Raw genomic sequence first — 18,563 nt, forward strand, 5'->3', positions numbered from 1 at the left:
TCTTATAACTACGTTTTTAAAACGTTGTTCTTTTATTTTCCAGAACATCTTGTGCATGTTTTTATTATTATTGCCTTTGACTACATGCTTTTATTGTTGTCATTATTCTTTCCAACATAAATATGAACGTTGTTAAATAAAAATTTACATTTAAAAATAAATAAATTCTTAAACCTGGTTCATAAACAAATTAAAGATGCAATATTTCCTAAATATCATTAACAAACAAAATAATAGAACCAATATGACTAATAGCATTTGTACAACCAACTAAGGGTGTGTTTGGTAATGCTGTGAAAATAATTAGCTGAGAATTAAAGCTACTGTGAAGTATAACTAGCTGTGAAACAAAGCAGTTTAGTATTTGGTAAATTGTGTTTTCAAAAGTGTTGTGAAGCAAAGCTATAGTGTTTGGTAAATTTTCATGTAAAAGTGATGTGGATGTTTATAATGACTAAAATTGACATGTTATAGTTGAAAATGTTTTTTACTCATTTGTTTGGCAAAAAAAAAGTGTTTTTCGCTTGTTTTTCAATTTTTTTTTACAAATTAATATTAACTTTCATTTTGCCCAAAAAAACAAGTCAATAAAGATGTATTCCTATTATTTTTTTTAAATATCACAAAGGTTCATTTTGCTTTATTAATTGGAAGGTCTATTTCAATATTAATTGATTCCATCTCAAGGTCAAACCCTTTCATATGCACCATGTATATTTGAAAACATAACTATATAATATTATCTAACAAAAAACTATAACTAACATTCGACATCTTTTTCAATTTAAAATAAGAATTAAAAATATTGGAAATAATAACAAATACATATTAAAACGTCTAAATGGATGCACGAATTAAACTTGTAGCAATGTTATTTCTCAGTTGCTCCATCTCTTGTGCTCCCAAACCCTGGGTAATATGATAATCCTCAATCTGATCTGCCTCTTCACTTACGATGTCATTTGGGTCATCCTCACTTTCATTAAAATGTATATCACGGTTGGCATGCCTTTGTATGTAGTTATGAAGTGCCATAGTTGCAATGACAATTTTAACTTGCTTCGTGAACGAGTAATTGGGCATGTCCCTTAAAATCTTCCACCTTCTTTTCCATACTCCAAAAGTACGCTCAATGACACTCCTAAGGGAAGAATGCGCGTGGTTAAATATCTCTCTAGAACCTCTTGGTTGGCTACCCCTACGGAAATCTGGAAAATGATATCGTTCACCCTTATATGGTCCCAAATAACCAATCATTTGTGGATACCCAGCATCCACAAGATAATATTTACCTGTCAAATCATTATATGTTTAATTATACTATATTTTAAACTATAAAATTGAAAGTTCAACATTATAATATTGAAAGTATAATATTACCATTTGGAGGTTTAGGAAAGTTTAAAGCATCATTTTGTAAAACCGACATGAATACTCTTGTATCATGGGCAGTGCCTTCCCAACCTGCACATGCAAATATGAATTGCATGTCAAAATTACATGCAGCCATTATGTTTTGAGTCGGTATCCCTTTCCTGCCAATGTATGGTACTTGATCTTGAGGAGGTATCGAGGCATGTACATGTACACCATCAATAGCACCAATACAATCCTACAAATGATGCAAAGATAAACTTCTCAATACATGTAACTTAATTAACAATAATTAATTAACAAGAAAAATCATAAATTACTAGATCAAATTATTACCTTAAAATGAGGCATATATCTAGGATCTCTCAATATTTCTTTTGGGGTACCGTTAAACTCATCTTCCGAAGGTTTGATGATATCTATTGCCATAAGACATACACAATCAAGTAAGACACTAACATATCTACTTACGGTCTCACCGGAATGTTGAAAGCGTTCTTGAATTAACCTATTTCCTACCTCATGTCCTAGAGTGTGCAAAAACATTCCCAACATCTCAACAACACTCATTCTCCTTGAACCTTTCAACCCATAATGAGTTTCCAAATCAGTACACAATTTAGAAAACACATATTTATCCATTCTAAACATTTCATGACACCGACATTCATTCCCATCTAAAAGCTCTCTCAACCAAATATTTCATGTTTGGGAAGAAACCATACAAGGAACTTTATGAATATATTTTTCATAATAATATTCAATAGTGCGAACACAAAGATGACAGGACCGCCCCCGGATTCCACCCTGAAACCCGGAGAGGTCCTGCGGGAATCCAAATTCAAGGAAAATCCTACCGAAAATTCGGCAGAACCTCCCCTGAAAATGGACTAACCCAGAAATTTCAATACCTGTTAAAAGCACTTCTAAACTGCAACCACCTCTACCACAACCAAAAAGGGTCTCAGACCCAACAAATTTCATAGAGAATCCAACTTAAAATTGTAGATGATTATCAGAGCTACTATCCTAATACAAGGAATTTTTAGAAGAATATTAACTGGCGCCTACATGGTCCAACTTGAGAGATGGATGTAACTGCCTCGACGTGTTTGGCTCGACCTCCACCAAAGCTACTACCTGGGGGGACAATTTAAAACAAAACAAGAAAACGGTGAGACAAACTCAGTGAGTGGACAGTTTAATAGCAACGAAAATAAAAATAAACTTTCCGTTTCAGAAAATCCTTCAAAAACACGTTTAGCTCTAAGACCTCGCGTCACTCTTTGAAATCCCCCAGTTTAAAACCATAAAGTTTATTTAAACTTAAAAGAATCCCATAAAACAATATATATTTTCTCAAGATAACAATTTCTTAAAAACAAACGAACCGTAAAACATCGTAACAACAACCTTGATAGAATTCAAAAGAAATCCCTCACTTAAAAACATATTTAATAATTTCTGAAAATAGCCAAATTCATTTTCCACCATGCTATATACCCTGAATAATCCTGGCCATACACCTGCGCGGAATTCCTGCATCGCACAGGCAGGCAATATCCTGGCCATACACACGCGTGGAGTGAAATCCAACACGTGCAGGCAGTATCCTGGCCATACACACGCGTGGAGTGAATCCAACACGTGCAGGCGATATCCTGACCATACACACGTGCGAATAAAATCGGCACGTGCAGGCAAACCTGGTCGTACGTGCACGCAGAGCAGCCCCCAAAGGGCGAAGCATCCCGACACACGGCCCAAAGCCTATATGTGTGCCGTGATGGGTCCCAAAGACCTATGTATCTGAAAATCTGGAGGGTACTGCAAAGGGTGGTTTGAAAACCATTTTTCTCCATAAACCAAATAATAGATCCTTTTCTCATCGAAAGCAAATATTTTCGAAACCTTCCAACAAAACTTAAATCAAAATGCCAAGGTGTATTATTTCAAATAAACATGAAACAAATCCAAACTTTCGACAATACCCAAATTATTAAATAAACCACGTGAATAAAACAAGAGACTAGATTCTTTTCCAAAGTCCAACAACTCAGAAAAATCAACATGTAAATCTAGATTTTAAAACTTATTTATGAACACATTTTGAAATCCGAAATCCATTGCCATTGGTCAAATCCCAAATTAAAATCAACATCACGGAATAACTAAAATGATACGATTTTTTTATAACTTATTAAGGATTAAACAACCAACTCAAAGATTTTTATTTCTCAAACAATAACTAGAAAACCAGTATAAATTAAATTATAAACTTCCAATAAACATTTTCAAAAATAAAAAGTCCACTCACAGTGAGAATCCTAGCTCCGTTCCTCCGCCGAATCGTTTCGGGCTGCGGTGGTCTCGCCTATAAAATAGACAATCACCGAAATACAATTAGTTCCGCCTCAAGACACTTAAACGTAGATGTGTGTATAAAACCTAAGCGTCCCACCCGACTCCCATTCTAGCTCGACGATTCCCAACCTCCACTCGTAGACCCAAAACTCCTACATAAACACTCCAGAAGCTCTCCGGCTCAGCCAAAAATAGGGATGAAATGGGCTGAGATTTGGCCGGAATCCAGCGAGCAGTGGCGGCGGGCTCTGCTTCCTCTGGCCTCGTTCTTGCGCGTGTGGGAGCTGGGCTGACTGGAGGAGGGTCGGGCCGAGCTGATCGGCCGACGGGGGAGGTCTCCGGTGGTCGGGGTCGATGGAACAGTCGTCGAAAGTGGCTGGGTTGGCTGGGTTGGCCGCGCGCAGAGGAGAGAGAAGGGAGAGAGAACTCGGGGAGAGAGGAGGCCGGGGGTGTTTGGCGTCTGGGGGGGAGCTCGCCGGAGCCAGAGGCCAGGTCGGCGAGTGGTGGTCGACGGCGAGGTGAGTGGGGGTGGCTGGGGCTGGTGCGCGCAGGGGAGAGGGTGCGGGGGTGGAGTGAAGACAGGAGAGAGATAGATATATATAAAGGAGAGAGAGAAAGTTCTAGAGAGAGAGAGAAATGTCTAGAAAATCTGATTTTTAAACCCCAATTATCATTTTACGAAATTGCCCCTCGCTTCAAACGCCCATATCTTTCAAACTGTAACTCGGATCGAAGCGTGCTACGTGTCTATGAACTCTCGGGGATCGAAACCTATCTAACGGACCCAAAGTCAAAGTCGAAAACCCATTTATTTTAAAAGTCAACGTTTGGTCAAGCTTAAATTAAAACAAAAATAAATATTTAAATCAAAACCCTTTTTATTTTCCAAATAAATTTCAAAATCTTTAAATTACAATCCAACATCTTTTATAAACCTCTTAAAAAAAACATAGTTAAATAAAAATTTAAATTCCTAGTGAAAATTTGGGTCGGGTTGTTACAAAGACATATAGCTTGGTTAAACTCCTCCTCATCTTCCAAAGTGTCCATATTCTAATAAAATAACCTGCAAATTTAAGATTTATTTATCATCAATCCATATTTCCATCATGAACAATAGGAACCAAAAAAAAAAAGCCAACTAAATATATAGTACTAATCAAGTTCCAACCATATACTAATATCCAAATAATAGTCAAACAAATTGTAATAATCCAAGTTCCAAACATATACTAATATCCAAATAAAAATCAAACAAACTGCAATCAACCAAGTTTCAAACAACATAATACAAATAAGTTTCATAATACACATGCAACTAATTAGCATATTTTTTCATCATATAATTAAGCCACTGAAGCTTGATGTCTGGATCTTCAATAGTAGTGAACATCTCTCTCCTCTCTTGACTCATAAATAACCCAGTCGCATAGAGCCACAAACTGCTCCCGGCCTCTGCCCCAGGTAAGATGAGACTACCTTCATCACTTCAGGAATACTACTAGCTTGTGAGGTTGCATGCATTACTGAAGTAGCAGTACTCCTAGTTTCAATTGCATCAACCATTCGATCAATTTGTTGTGACAATTTCGCAGCACCTCCTACTTTTCCCCCTCTTGTAAAAGTTCATTTGCCTTTCTTCTCTTCTGTTGCTTTTTTTTTTTCCCTTCCCTGAAGAACTTTCAGTAACTTGTGTGGTTTCCATTGTGTGAGTTGTATCATCGGAGTCACCACTACCTTCGAGTGCAATATCATCACCATTCGATGCTTCTTGATTTTCGGACGGAAGTACACCAGATGAGGGTGCCCAAGCATGTTGGCCAGTGGCCACAGTGTTCATAAACATCCTATCAAGCTTCTGCACCATATCAGGACTAATGCCATTTTTACAAAAGTGTGCATACTTCTTGTTTTTCTGCATATCAAAGAGATAAAGTCATGATTATATAGCAAAAAGACAATAAAGTCATGATTGTATAGCAAAAAGACAATGAATTCATGATTATATAGAAAAAGACAATAAATGAATTCATGATTGAGATTGATCAATCTGCACTATCATCAATTAGTACTACATGAGAAAAAAAATCTAATTGGAAATTGGAAATTCTAATTAGATTGATCAATCTGCACTATCATGTTTATGTTTATGTTGTGAAATGGTTATGCAATGTCTTGAACCGGGTTTGTTCTCTTTGTTAATGGGCATTCTGGTCAGTAACATTGACTTCTTTATTGGTGTATGTTGCGGGTGAAAAGAAAGATAGATTTGGTGTATGGTAGGGGAAGTGTCAGGTTGATGGGTTTAATATCCCAGACAGTGTATTTTTCTTGACACAACCACTGTATACAACTAGCAAAAGGGTTGAATGTGAATGAAGGGTTATCCAAGATTTTTTCCCTTTGAAGATGTGGATTGTAGGGCAGCGATATGTCAGGCAAATAACTTCTGTTTTAAAGCAGAAAAGATAATGGTCTGAACTTTACAAACCCAAAATGCAAACAGAATCTTAAAATACCAATGTTACCCATTTCCCATACAAAAAGTTGCAACAAAAATAAGAGAGGGCACTAAAGGCATGATGATCATTCGAGTTCAGCATATAATGCAATGAAAACAATCCATATTTTTTATCTGTCTACAAATGCTCAGTATTTTTTTCAACTAAACATAAAACCAAGGATCAAAGACACTACATGATGGAAAAGCAAGAGGGTCATGAAAGGTGGCTCAGACCTTTACTATGTCCAATAAACATATAATTATATATGATATATTAATCATTTTATTGAGTCTAAATGCATCATTATAAGTAATAGCAATCAATCCCAAATCAAAGAAAGCAGTGATATGTACTGAAGTCAGTTTAAGACAAATTCATGATTATATAGCAAAAAGATAATAAATGAAAAATTTACACCTGAATTTTACTCTGCCACCAATCGTTAGAAGCATCAACAGTACCAAGTTTGGGATTCCACCCCAAACCAGTTTCCTTCCCTTTTAATTCTTTCCAATATTTCCATTGTTCTTTAAGTACATCCCACTTATTTTTCAATTGCGATTTAGATAATTCTTGTCCTGTCTCCAAGTGAGTAGTAGGACAGCGTCCTGCCTCTACCTCCTTGATACAAAGGTCACAAAATATAGGTATATTATGCTCATTCCATACAGCCTTAACTCCTAAGTCATTCTTCTTTCCCATCTGTATATAAGTACTTGGTTTGAATAATAGACTCAAATTCTATGTAGGAAAGGTCACAGATCAGACAACAAACACAAACTAGTGTTCCAAGTGATGACCGAATTAACATTCTCCTCTGATGACCAAACTTGTCTCTTTAGACCAAGCAGAAGATTGCATTGCCTTTGAGATGACTCAGTTTCCATTTTTCCATAACCAAAAGATAGCTAAAAATAAACTAAACTGCAGCTTTGAATCACTAAAAAATACCAACAATAGCAAATAGATGACATAACAGATAATTTTATTCATCAATCATGTATTGTCAAGATAAACATTCAATCCAATTATCCAAAACCCATATGAATTGCAACACAATGAATCAGTCCTGCATATCTAACATCACTCCATAGCAACAACCCACCATGTTTATAATCAGAAACGTAAAGCAATCATGGGAAACACTCAATTCACGCATCTTTTTGTACAACAACAAAGCTGAATCAAGAAGACCTGAGTCAAAACAACATGATATTTGGTTCTTTCACATTAATAATAACTAACCCAAAAATTGAATAGAAACCCAATTGATATCAGCAAGCACTAATTAACTAAGATGAAATTCCCAAACATAAATCAAAATTCAAACAGCAAGCCCGGCCTCACTTACAGATATAAAAAATTTAGGAACCCTAAATCAAAAATTTAGGAAATTTTGACAGAGAGAGAGAAACATAGAGCACTAACCTAGCTATTGAAGACGACGACAACATACAAATGGAGACGACAACAGACAAATGGAGACGACGAGAAGAAAATGGCGATTGAAGGCTTTCAAGTTGCAGAGACTGTGAGAGCGAATGGAGGAGAAGACAACATCGTGAAAATGTGAGGGATAGAACATGTAATTTTTCTAAAATGATCAAGGGTAAAATTGGAAATGTAAATATTTCATTAAAAGGACCGGTTTTTTGTAACTCATAGTTGCTTTTAAAAGCAGGGGAGACCCTGCTTTGCATAGTTACGATCACTCACCTCCAATTGTCATAAAAAGCAACTTGATTAACATTTACCAAACACTAATTAGCTACTTTAATTGTGTGTCACCTCACAATTGTGATAAAAAGCTGTTTTTCCATGTTTACCAAACGCACCCTAAGTACCTGTCAAAATACAAAAACCAACTATTTAGCACAAGTCAACCATGTTAACAAACATACTAGCACAAAATCTAACACCTAAAATCCAACACAAGCTCCTACTGTGCCAAACTCTTTGACAGTATTTTTTTTCCTTCTCCAAAAGAGCAAAATTTCATCCTACAACAAAAATTTCTTTCTCAAAATAGCTAAAGTTTCTTTATCCAAAAGATCAAATGTCCACCCTAGAGTCAAAGTTTCTTCCTCAAAACAGCAAAAGTCCACTTAGAAAAAGATACTTCTCTTCCAATAAAGCTTAGCTACTCTTTGTCATCACCAAATAAGGCTTCTATACACAAGTTCTAGAGCAATTCCTTTTCATGAACCTGCCATTTCAATTAAAATAAAAAAATGCACAACCAGTTAGCCTTGGTGGAAGATCAACAAATTTTTAAGGATGCTCATTTTTTTGTTTAAACAAGTAAAATCAACCTTTTAATTGTTGAAGGCCTTGCAAGTAATCCCCAAGCTCTCCCTTTAATTCAAAAGTCATTGACATTTCAATAGGAGAAGGGCTCTCACACTACAAAAGCAATCTAAAAATAGCTTGGGACTTCATTGGACAAATCATCTTCCAGGAACTATATATATATATATGATACATGTATTTGCCCCTTCATTGTTTTTGTAAGTGTCAACAATTAAGATCAATCTTAATTTTGGTATCTGGATCTCTTATATCTCTTGTGATGATGAAGCAAATTGGCAAAGTCCAATTTTAATTTAATTCAAAAATTAGCAAAGTCCAAAATAGAAATACATAAGCTTACATTAGTGGAGAAAAATACGCAATGATGTAATAGCAGAGGTAAAGGTTATGTTTATATTGTCTTTGTGCATTTATTTTTTTCTGCTTCATGATCCAAAAGTATCATTCTGTCTAAACATGCCTCTTTGTTTATCTATTAGTTACTACTTATGAAATGCATGGTCAATTATAGAAACATTACCTCTATAGAATTTTGATAGAGAGGTAATGTTTCTATAATAAGACAAATGAGCAAATGAGTTTGTTAATCAAAACTAAAGGAGTAAAATAACTTACAGAGCTCATCTTCACTTGTTAAATTGTTCCAATAGGTAAAAGTTGTTCATAATTCAAATGACTAAATATATCAGTAACACCAAGAATTTTTACACATTATACATATCTTAGAATATAGCAATTTCAAAATTTAACTATCATTGTAACAATAGAACACTAAAAGGAAAGCTAAACAGAGCATAAGAAAACTAAGACTATGCAAGACATCAAGGCTAAATAAACAAACTATAGCCCAAGAATACATATAGTAATTTTTGTTATTAGAAGAAGATGATTATTATCATGGAAAAGTTATAATCAAATAGCACAAATACAACCAATCCCAAGAAACTCAAACAAAAGATAAGGTAACTTCATTACCAAACTACATTTACGGTAAGTTAAATACCATTTGACTTTTTTTATCACTCAAAGATCCATCCAGTGCCCCGAATTCCTTCTCTGCAGCCAAAACCAAGTTGATTGTGCCCTGAAAAAATTGAGAGATCAACAATGAGAATCTTATAATAGTAGACGTATTTGCTTTAAAAGCATACACAAACAAGAATCCACTATGATGCTATACAAACAAACATAAATAAAGCAAAACACATATATTACTAGAAGATAAAAGAAGGTACAATTAGCTCTTTACGTAATAAACTTAAAAAACTAACTGAAAATATAACAGTACTAGCCACTTCCATTAACTAAGCAAAACAACAACTATGCTGAAATAAGCTTAATACTAGGACTGCTGAGTAGGCTTATAGCCTAACATTCATAAGTCATACCTATCAACTAATTATCAAGTAGAACTTAATTTAATTGGAATTGAGTATATATCACTCAAAAAATGTAAAGCACAAATATTCATTAAGATGGTAATTAGAGATATGTGTAGTAAGTAGCTACACGATGGTGCATTCACATTCTTACAATGTGCTTTGAATATTAAATCATTTGGTCATAAAAATTGACTTCCCTGTTGTGGATAGAAAATGTGACTTCCCTGGGTTTTTACTTTTTCAAAAAATAGAGAAAGAAAAAAGCAACAGTACAAGAATATTGCATCCACTATCATTGACATGAGTTTCTCTTAAAATTCCCACAAATTGAATCCAGACCCTAAACTTTAATCCAAATTTATCATTTAACAAATTAAAAAGGAAAAACAATTGACTCATTCTTTTCATCTCAATCAAACACAGAAACTAAAACCTAGAGTATTTAAAGACAAGAAGAGCACACCATGTTTCTATATAGACAAACATAAATAAAGCAAAACCATGTTTCTAATTTTCAAAACATAATTTTGGCCTAGAAGATCCTAATACTTTATTCTACGACAGGTCAGTGACTTGAGTTTACATTTTTGTTTTGATCATTATGGAAAAAATTTGGGCCTTTTTTCATAAAAAAGAAAAGAAAAGAAAAAAGCAATAGTACAAGAAGCAAAAAAAGAAAGAGGGGAGAATAAGAAGCAATCTGCACTTAAAAGGTCATCAATATAAGAAAGAACACTACTATAGAGCCCAATAATCATAGAGAAAGATAGAAAAATCCAATATCATTGACATGGGTTTCTGTTAAAATCCCACAAATTGATTCCAAATTCCAGACCGTAAACTTCAATCCAAATCCATCATTTAACCAATTAAAAAAGAAAAACAATTGACCCATTTTTTTTATCTCAATGAAAGACAGAAACTAAAACCTAGATATCCTAAAAATTGACCCATTTTTTTTTTCTCAATCAAAACCAGAAACTAAAACCCAAAAATTAAACTCATAAACTAAAACTCCAGATAAACTAAAGTATAAAGAAAGATCCTAAGAATTGACCCAATCTCTTTTTCTCAATCAAAGTCGGAAACTAAAACCCAGAAACTAAAACTCTGGAGAAAAGGAAGTAAAAAAGAAGACACTCACCTTGCCGGAGTAGACGCGCCGATAATAGGGTCAGCAGAGAAATAGAAAGCAAGGGAGATGGTCTGAAGAGTGAGGGAGGTGGGATTAGGTCGACAGAAGAAAACGGTGGAAGAAGGAGAATGAGACGTTTGATTTCTTTTTTCCCCCAAAAATAAACTCAACCTTAATTTAATTATTTAAAAAAAAAAATCCTAAAGTTTAGTTTATTGGGTTTGGAGCTGAAATGTAGGCGCCAATTCCAGATATTTCTTTTCGGAGCCAATAATTTTAAGATATAACAGCAATTTATGCATGTTGTCATTATTAGAGAATCCACAATAATAAACAAACGTTTTTTCCTGAATAAATGACAACGAGCAGTTTCAAGTGGTCATATGCGAAAAAAATTTGCAACACGCACTCCATGTTGCCATATATGCTTTTAATAACGTATTGTGTGCACATTGTGAGATTAAGATTAATAATAGTGTACAACAATAGACACTTTGTTGCACGTTGTTAATGACTGCTTTCAACAACATGCATTTCGCGCATTGTCTTCTTGATGTTGTCATATCTTGTTTTTCTTGTAGTGAATTTTCCAACTTATATAAAAATAATAATAGAAACACGTACATGGGGAAGACTTCAAAACCTTTATTAACTAATTATTGTTTCTAGTATGTGTTTCCTTGTAATCAAGGAATAAAAAAAATACATTTTGATCGAGCCCTTTTTTATTCAAATAAAGGGACCTATTTGTAAGGAAGATCTAGCAAATTCAGTACACAGCAGACTTCATAACCTTTATTCATCTCCTAGTTGGACCTATCACTATTCTTCTTATTCCCAATGCTTTCTATTCTCACCCTTAACTTCCTCTATGTTTGCGCACACACATTCTCTACAACCCTCCTAAATTTTTAAATACCTGAAGTAGTTTCAGAAAATTTACTTTTTCTGTGATATCCTTCCCTTAAAAAGGAGATTCATGGAAGTCCATCAAGCAGCTCAATATGTTACCCATCTAAATCACATGAATCTAATCAATCATGGAAGCAGGGATCCACACTCCACACTCCACACCTCACTGAGTTATCACTTATCATCTGTGCACCTTTAGGCTCTATCTCTAATATATTCATTCTCCACTATTGGTTGCAAAATTGTTTAGTATATTTGGTGTTTATTGGTATCAGTTTTGTGGGCATTCTTGTAGATATAAAAAAATCATACACAATAGGACTAACAACATATTTACACTCTGGAGTTCAAATTATTTATCCCAGTTAAATCCAATACCTCCTCATTCAAAGAAAGTCTAAAATGAATATTACCATTAAGAGTTAAATCCAACACCTCCTTTATTAAGCGATGGTAACATATACCACCATATAGGAAGACTCATTGTCATGGTTCATTTAAACGGGTTGAAGCTAATAATCAATTAACCTAATAGATGGTGGTTGTAGACATTGCTTCTTCTTTATCTCACTTTCCACATAAATATCTGAGATCGAGACAACCGTCCCATTTCTTCCACCTCGCTCCCCAAATTAGCAAAGGAAAATCAAATAAGAAAAGAGAGAGAGAAAGGGGGGAGGGGAGAGAGAGAGAGAGAGAAAAAAAAAAGAAAAAAGAAACACCCAGCAAAGAGCGTGAGAGTGAAAATTGAAAAACAGAAAGAACGTGAACAAAACATACAAAATATTCAAATCAAGTACTCCACAAAGAATCAGTCAAAATCATCAAAGTTCAACTTCCAAAACATCCAATTTTAATGCCAAATAAAAATAACCGTCTGGAGTGAGGAGCATAAGAGAAAATGCAAACCTGAAAGCTGCCTTTAGTGGCTCATCAGCTATTGTTACTCATACATATTCCTAAAAGAGAACATACATAATATATAATCAGTGTGGGTATGAGACATAGCAAACACCAACACAAAATGAATGACAGAAAGAGGGAGAGGGAGATAACTCTAATTCATTAGGCTGGAACTGCGAAAGGCTCACTGACCTTAGCTTTTTCCTTGTACTTTTGGTATTTATATCAGAAAAAAACCATATCAGTAGTGTTTTTGATTAAAATCATAAAAATTTAGTTCAGAATTTTGATGTTCCTCTAGTTGTCTGTGTATCTCAACAACCAAATAGAGGAATGAGAAAATTACTAAGGAATTGTTTGTGCTCACAAAGAGTAAGCAAATAACAGAAGTTACGGAAAAAAACGCAAACAGAAAAGAAAGAAATACCCATTTAAATACTTCACCAACATAAGCATTTTTTTTTTTTTTTTAATTCCAAATCTTCGTATATCCTTGCTTGCTTGGCTTCTGGAGCTTCTCTAACAATCTAAAAATTGTAGCAACATATGGGAGAAGAAACAAATAAAAAGAAAAGGAACACAGAGAAAAGAAAGAGAGGCCGGATAACTACGTGTTTATGTTAATCAGGCCGTTAAATGAATTGAACACACAACAGTAAATTTTGTTTGCAAGAAAACAACCAAAAGAAGGTGCTGAAATTTATAATCCATTTTGGTCATGGGGTTGTCATTACAGACCTGGCAATTGACAGCATTAACAGATTAATTTCAGCAAAATGAACATATGAAATTAGGAACCAATCTAACACCAATGTTAGATGTGATCTGCATAAGAATTAAAGTGCTTTACAAATTCCTGACAACGATAATGTGTCAAAACTCAAAAATGTTATTATGTCCTGCATGAGGTTAGTCTAACATTTCAATTTTAATTTGTTTCCTTTGCTTTGTTTCACATTCCTCCATCCATACAACAACCAGCTACTTTCAGAGAACATAGAATATAACAAATATGAGGAACACTCACATGCCCAGTGACCAGTGAAGCCTTTTAAACAAATAAAATTGACAAAAAAGAAAAAGAGAAGCTTAAAAAATAAACAGAAAAACAAAAAAAGCTGCTGGTTCGAGTATCTATAGAATTAGTAAATGCATCAGACTATAATTATAGAAACAGTAGTTTGTGTTGGAAAAGAAAATCACAAAAAACACAACTATGGGAAAAAAATAAAAAAAAGTAGCCAAATAAGAGAAAGAATGGAGCATACCTTTTGTGATATGTAGCCTCTGCCCAACAGGGGAATTGGTTCTTAGCCACTTCAAATCACACACTACCTAATTCAACTTGATATCTCTAGAAACCAAAATAAAAAAGCAAAAAAAAAATTCAACTCCAAAAACCCACTTCTTAAATGGAGAAATTATCAAAATGTCAAGCAACCCAATTGTAGACCTCAAATTTAACGAATTTAACAGAGAAATCACTACCCAATCTAACATATTGAACTCCCCCAATTGGGGGGAAAAAACAAACCGCATACCCAGAAAAAATTTCAATCTCCTCTATGTGTATCTCTTTCTAACAAACTAAGTTTCCAACTTTCCAAGACTTCCACTCCCTGAGGTGAATGAAAACGGAGAAAAAGAAAAGGAGGGGCTTTAAAAAGAATTCAACAATTTGACAGAATGGAGAGAACCTTCCCGTGGCTTCAGGTCTCTGTGAACGACGCTGGTCTGAACTGAATGTTGCCAGTGTTCGGAAAGTGAAAGGAATTGAAGAGCAGTTGAGAGGTGAATTGTGCCTTCTTTCCCCAGCTCCTCCGCACGTCGCCCGCCCATTTCTCTCTGTTTTTTTCCCACTTGTTTTGATTGATTAGCAGATTTCTCTCATAAGCATGATCTTCTTGTTTCTTTTTTTCTTTCAAACTTTAATCTCATAAATCTTTTTTCCTTTTCGCCCTTAGTTAATACATAATGTTATCAGTATGTTTATTTTCTAAGTGGGGGTTGTTTTGGGGTGTTGTAAAGTTTAACCTATATATATGCTATTAGCAATTTAGCAGTTGGAAAGATGTATAAGATACAACATCTTTATGTTATGTACACACTGCATGCATAGAATGATTAAATTCACATGGAATGCTGAGTAATAAAAGAAAACAAATCAATATATAACCAGAAAATACTAATGGATGAACTGCTGAACATCAAATATAATCCACATAAAATTTAGTTTAATTCTAGTATACTACTTCCTCCACCCATATGATCCAAAAATTGACAGAACAAATCAAAACACTTAATCAGTTGCTCCGAAAATAACCTACCTATGGGTAATGGACATGTTCTGGTAGTAGTGTAGGAACTGGTGTCGGCCACCATGGTATCGAAATTGAGAAGACTCTCATCCAAGGCCAAAAGCCATTCATATATGGACTCATCTCTCTAGCTATCTTTAAGGTTCTTGTTCGAATGTTGCAGATGACAATCTGTCCACCCATATCTAGATACCAGATATTGTCATCATTTGGGTCCAAAGCCAGCACCCAAGTCTTGTGGCGCCTATTTACCCATCTGGTGATCAAACCATCTTCCGAAACCATGTGTTCTAAGCAAACCTTGTGCATCAAACACCATTTCCACTTGCTTCCATCTCCATCGACCTGATGATCTTCTTTCAACTGCCAAACACATAGACTGACTGGAGGTCCACTTAGAGTGGCAGGCATGGGATACAATTGGCACATCTGCAGACAACCCCGCGCGCAAACACCTAGGCACTCAACTGTTGTCCTATAGTCTATAGGCTCATCAAATTCAATGAACCGGTGACATTTACGACCCATTATATCATCATGATCATGATCATTAGGGTTAATAATAATATTGTCATCGAGCACCGCCAACGCATCTGGATCCAACCCGATAATGCCACCATAACCAGGCCAATACAACATTCCATTGTAAGCAATGCCTGCCCGGTTGAAAGAGAAAACAAAACTAATATTTTCTGGTGGGCACGATACAACTGACTTTCTCCAGTTACCTGTTTCAGAAGAGAAGATCTCCACATTGAATTGGAAGGAATTATTACCTGCAAATCTAATAATTCGCACAACCTTGAACCTATACTCAGCATTAAGGCCATGGATGATTGTACCAGTTCTAATTTCATCCTCATTAGAGTTGCAGATGAAACCCACTTGTACGATATGGTGGCATGGAGTAGGGGTGGGAGGAAGAGCAACCCATTGCCTTGTGTGTGGATTGCAGATGTAGTAATCAGTTTGATAATTTATGGTTGGGCAGCACAAAACTAAGTCATTGTAGGTCGCCACCACAACTGGCAGTTGATGTTGATCTCGAAAAGGAGGGAGCGAACCCAGAGTCATAGATAACCAGCTGCTGCTGCCTGCAGTTTTGAACTCCAAAAGCTTGAACGAGGTGATGTCAACATACTCCGTTTTCTGTCTGATTGCCGTCCAGAACACCGGAATACGAATTATGGGCTTTTGCTTATCACTTTTCAGACATAGAAAGCGGCCAACAAAATACGGATTGGAGATGAGAGTGCACCAACGTTTCGACACACACTTGCATTGAAAAGCAAATTTATAGAAAGGAAGTCGACAGAGGATTTCAACCAATACACTTTCAGGGAGATCATCAATATTAATCATGGCTAGTTTTGATGATCTTTTTAATCTTTTTGAACATCTTTGTAAGTAATCATGATCAGAGGTCGGTGCTACAAGGCTAATTCCTTTGCTAGGAGTATCAGTATCACCAGATCTCGTGGTTGATTGGCTGGTGAAGGCAGCGGAAGCTTGACTGGGACTAGTGTCCGATCGATAGATGCCGATTGCTGAGAGATCTAAATGAGAGAATGTGCGAGTAAGCCAGGTCTAATTACACACATATATATATTAGAATAGGAAACTAAAATTCTCAATACAACTAGGAGTTCCAATACAAATAGGAATCACAATTACTACAAGGAAACATAAGTATCGAAAGGGTAACCAGGCGACCAACCTGGCGGAGAAGGAGATAGGGCGACGCCGACGGCGATCAGGTGAAGGCAGAGTCAAAGGTGGCGTGTATGTCGGAAAACTCGCCGCAGACAGTGGATGCAAGCAAGGCTGAACGTTGAAAAGTGCACATAAGGGTCAGCAATGGGCCGGGCTTTCCCTGCCCAAATTTTTCGGTTCGGACCAGACTCGGACTTGAATTATAGAAGCTCAATAGGATTTTCGGACCGGGCCGGGCAGGACTAGGCCCGAATGGGCGGCCCAGAATGGGCCCAAAGTCTATTTAGACACATATATATCTTTAATAAAAAAATAAAGAATTTTGACTATGTTGTGATTTGAACATAAGTCCTCACATAACAAGCTTCAACTTTTAATCAATTAAGCTGACTAATTTATTTGTCAAGTTTGTGAATTATAACATATTTAATAGGTCTTTCGTTTGTTTACTTCAATAAATTATTAATATGCTTATTAAGTTATTATATAATATTATTATATTAGTAATAGTGTACTACTATAAATAATAAAGTTTTAAAATTATATACAACATTACAACCATAATAAAACATAAATGTACATATGTTTTATTATATATTTTATTACATATTTTTATAAACAAACGATGCAATTGTGTTTTCAACGATCTGAACCGTTCAAATTTTAGTTCCTCACTCAAAGATAATTCGTGTAAAAAATGAGCTCAATCGGAGATGTTAAAATGACATAACGGTGGTCGAATTAATGAACGATCGTGGTTTTTCTAATGATGATCGAATGGGTAGATGAATTTCAATTTGGCCGATTTTTTGTAAGAATAATCTTTGACTATGAACATAAAAAATGAACGGGTCAAATTGTTGAAATCACGTTGTGGTCTTCATAATTATGGAAACAACAAAGTTTCAACGGGAAAGTTATTAAAATTATACTCTTCAAGTGTATTTATATGTAGAAGCTCACATATAAATCATGTTTCAACGATCCGAACCGTTCAAACTTTAGTTCAAACTTTAGTTCCTCACTCAAAGAGAATACTTGCAAAAAATTAGCTCAATCGGAGATGTAAGAGTGACGTAATGGTGGTCGAATTAATGAATGATCGTGATTTTTCTAATGATAATCGAACATTAGAACGGGTAGATGAATTCCTATTTGGCCGATTTTTTGTAAGGATGATCTTTGACTATCAACATATAAAATGAACTGTTCAGATCGTTGAATTAATGAACGATCGTGGTTTAATAACTTTAATTATAGTTGTATTATAAAAGTTTATTATAATAACTTTAATAACTATAGTTGTAAATTTATAATGTTGTATATAAGTTTAAAAGTTTATTATTTATGGTATTACACAGTTTATACTATTACTATTTACTAACATTATATGATTATAGTATTATATAATAATTTAATAAGCATATTAATAATTTATTAGAGTATACAAACGAAAAACTTATTAAATATGTTATGATTCACCAATTAGACAAATAAACTAGTCAGCTTAATTAGTTGAGAGTTGAAGTTTGTTCCATGAGATCTCTTGTTCGATTCATAACATAGCCAAATCCTATATTTTTTTTTATTAAAGATATATTGTGTGTAAATGGGTTTCGGGCGGCACGTGGGCTTCAAGGAGATGGCC

The 18,563-nt window shown here is 35.0% G+C and overlaps 1 protein-coding gene and 1 pseudogene across 2 annotated transcripts; both read right to left on the bottom strand.

The window, feature by feature from the left end:
- Window positions 1-5,056: 5,056 nt before the first annotated feature.
- LOC147277670 (uncharacterized) lies at window positions 5,057-6,944 on the bottom strand (annotated as a pseudogene).
- A 2,478-nt stretch (window positions 6,945-9,422) lies between these two features.
- On the bottom strand, window positions 9,423-17,044 carry LOC147277671 (F-box protein At5g07610-like). 2 transcript variants are annotated; one of them, XR_015123978.1, is made up of 5 exons: window positions 16,920-17,044; window positions 15,212-16,758; window positions 14,153-14,238; window positions 12,891-12,940; window positions 9,423-9,636 (listed from the first exon to the last, which is right to left on the bottom strand). XR_015123978.1 is itself a non-coding variant. In XM_086255119.1 (3 exons), exon 2 carries the CDS (start codon window positions 16,562-16,564, stop codon window positions 15,212-15,214), a length of 1,353 nt encoding a protein of 450 aa, XP_086111245.1. In that variant the 5' UTR covers window positions 16,565-16,758; window positions 16,920-17,044; the 3' UTR covers window positions 13,586-14,238. The 2 variants fall into 2 exon arrangements, 1 of the variants encoding a protein (XP_086111245.1); XM_086255119.1 differs by lacking the exons at window positions 9,423-9,636; window positions 12,891-12,940 and having other exon boundaries at window positions 13,586-14,238.
- Window positions 17,045-18,563: the final 1,519 nt, after the last annotated feature.

This window comes from Dryas octopetala, chromosome 8, assembly GCF_963921425.1.
Source record: "Dryas octopetala chromosome 8, drDryOcto1.1, whole genome shotgun sequence".
NCBI lineage: Eukaryota > Viridiplantae > Streptophyta > Magnoliopsida > Rosales > Rosaceae > Dryas > Dryas octopetala.

Excerpts from the sequence above, each read along its gene's own strand:
- LOC147277671 (XM_086255119.1), bottom strand. The coding sequence starts at position 16,564 with ATGATTAATATTGATGATCTCCCTGAAAGTGTATTGGTTGAAATCCTC.